Here is a 2083-nt window from a genome sequence, read left to right on the forward strand (position 1 = left end):
ACACACTCACACACACACTCACACACACTCACACACTCACACACTCACACACTCACACACTCACTCACTCACTCACTCACTCACTCTCACACACACACACACACTCACACACACACACACTCTCACACACTCACTCTCACACACACTCACTCTCACACACACTCACACACACACACACACACACTCGTGTCACATGATAGCGCTGTGTTGTTAGCAGCAGTGATGTCATCAGAAAACAGACTGGACAAATGATACCGTCTGTAGAAATGACATAAACCTGCCCGTTCGGAGGTAAAAATGACTGACATATACAGTAAATAACATGTATTTATTTAAAAATAATATATATACATTTTATTATTTCCTTTATACATAAATAGTATTTACTTTATTTGTCAACTAGTTTTACCTTTGACAAAAGAAAAAAAGAACGTGTGTGTGTGTGTGTGTGTGTGTGTGTGTGAGAGTGTGTGTGTGTGTGAGAGTGTGAGAAGGGAACAGGATGTGTCCACCCAGTGCTGTCTCCAAACAGACTCTTACTGGAACAATGAATCTGACCCCCAGGAGCACACACACTCACACACACGCACACACAGACACAGACACATACACACTGATACACACACAGACACACACAGACACACACACACACACTCACACACACTCACACACATACACACATACACACTGATACACACAGACACACGTCTGGTTTGATAGAAGGCAGTATGTTTCTACATAGTGAGTGCACATAGTTCACATAGTGAGTGCAAAAAAGCCCAGGCCCCGCCCCCTCATTCAAGCACCAATCAGATCTCACCTGAAGCAGAACACGGCAACGATCACCACGGTGATGAGAATGAGCAGTCCTATAGCGACCAGCACACCAGTGAGCAACAGCCGCGATGGAGATTCTTCATCTGAGAGAGACGCACTGTTAGATTGATATGAGACGCGAGTGTGTGTGTATCAGTGTATGTGTGTGTGAGTGTGTGTGATTGAGTTTGAGTGTGTGTGTGAGTGTGAGTGTGAGTGTGAATGTGTGTGTGTGTGTGTGTGAGTGAGTGTGTGAATGTGAGTGTGAATGTGTGTGTGTGTGTGTGTGTGTGTGTGTGTGTGTGAGTGTGAATGTGTGTGTGTGAGTGTGAATGTGTGTGTGTGTGTGTGTGTGTGTGTGTGTGTGTGAGTGTGAATGTGTGTGTGTGAGTGTGAATGTGTGTGTGTGTGTGTGTGTGTGTGTGTGTGTGTGAGTGTGAATGTGTGTGTGTGAGTGTGAATGTGTGTGTGTGTGTGTGTGTGTGTGTGTGTATGTGAGAGTGTGTGTGTGTGTGTGTGAGAGAGTGTGTGTGTGTGAGTGTGAATGTGAGTGTGTGTGTGTGAGAGTGTGAGTGTGTGTGAGAGTGTGAGTGTGTGTGTGTGAGAGTGTGTATGTGTATGTGTGTGTGTACCGTCAGGTAGTGTGCTGATGTTGGCGGCGGGGCTGAAGTGTCCATATCCCGCTGCGGTTCTGGCTCTAACCTGCACCTGGTACTGTGACGCGCGGGTCAGATCGTTCAGAACCACCGAGTTGCTTTTACTGCTGATGTACTGCCATCCGTCATCCTGATCCTACAGCACACAGGTCAGGGGTCAGGCACAGGTGGAACGAACACACACACACACACACACACACTCGTCTGACTGTTTCACCTTCAGACTGTAGCGCAGCTGATACTCCAGAATGTTGTGCTGCGTCTGCGGAGGAACAGTCCAGCTGATGGAGACGCTGCTCTCAGACGCTATAGTCCTCCTGATGCCGGACACTGGAACGGCCACTGCACACACACACACACACACACGCTTCAGAACTATAATGTGTGTGTGTGTGTGTGAGTGGGTGTGTGTGTGAGAGAGAGTGTGAGTGAGTGTGTGTGTGAGAGAGAGAGAGTGTGAGTATGTGTGTGTGAGAGTGTGTGTGTGAGAGAGTGTGTGAGTGAGTGAGTGTGTGTGTGAGAGAGAGTGTGTGAGTGAGTGTGTGTGTGAGAGTGAGAGAGTGTGTGTGTGTGAGAGAGTGTGGGTGTGTGTGTGTGAGAGTGTGTGTGTG

At 47.8% G+C, this 2083-nt stretch overlaps 1 protein-coding gene across 1 annotated transcript in view; it reads right to left on the bottom strand.

Annotated features, from left to right (window-relative positions):
- The window catches only part of LOC107573198 (ephrin type-B receptor 4-like), an 18439-nt gene that overhangs the window by 10890 nt on the left and 5466 nt on the right, over positions 1 to 2083 (bottom strand). The window contains exons 3-5 of the mRNA XM_016259645.1: positions 1690 to 1814; positions 1449 to 1608; positions 821 to 920 (exon numbers count right to left, since the gene is read on the bottom strand). Coding sequence (XP_016115131.1) covers positions 821 to 920; positions 1449 to 1608; positions 1690 to 1814 — 385 coding nt within the window. The remainder of the gene's footprint in view (positions 1 to 820; positions 921 to 1448; positions 1609 to 1689; positions 1815 to 2083) is intronic.

Source organism: Sinocyclocheilus grahami, unplaced genomic scaffold (assembly GCF_001515645.1).
Source record: "Sinocyclocheilus grahami isolate Dianchi unplaced genomic scaffold, SAMN03320097.WGS_v1.1 scaffold1890.1, whole genome shotgun sequence".
In the NCBI taxonomy this organism is placed as follows: Eukaryota; Metazoa; Chordata; class Actinopteri; order Cypriniformes; family Cyprinidae; genus Sinocyclocheilus; species Sinocyclocheilus grahami.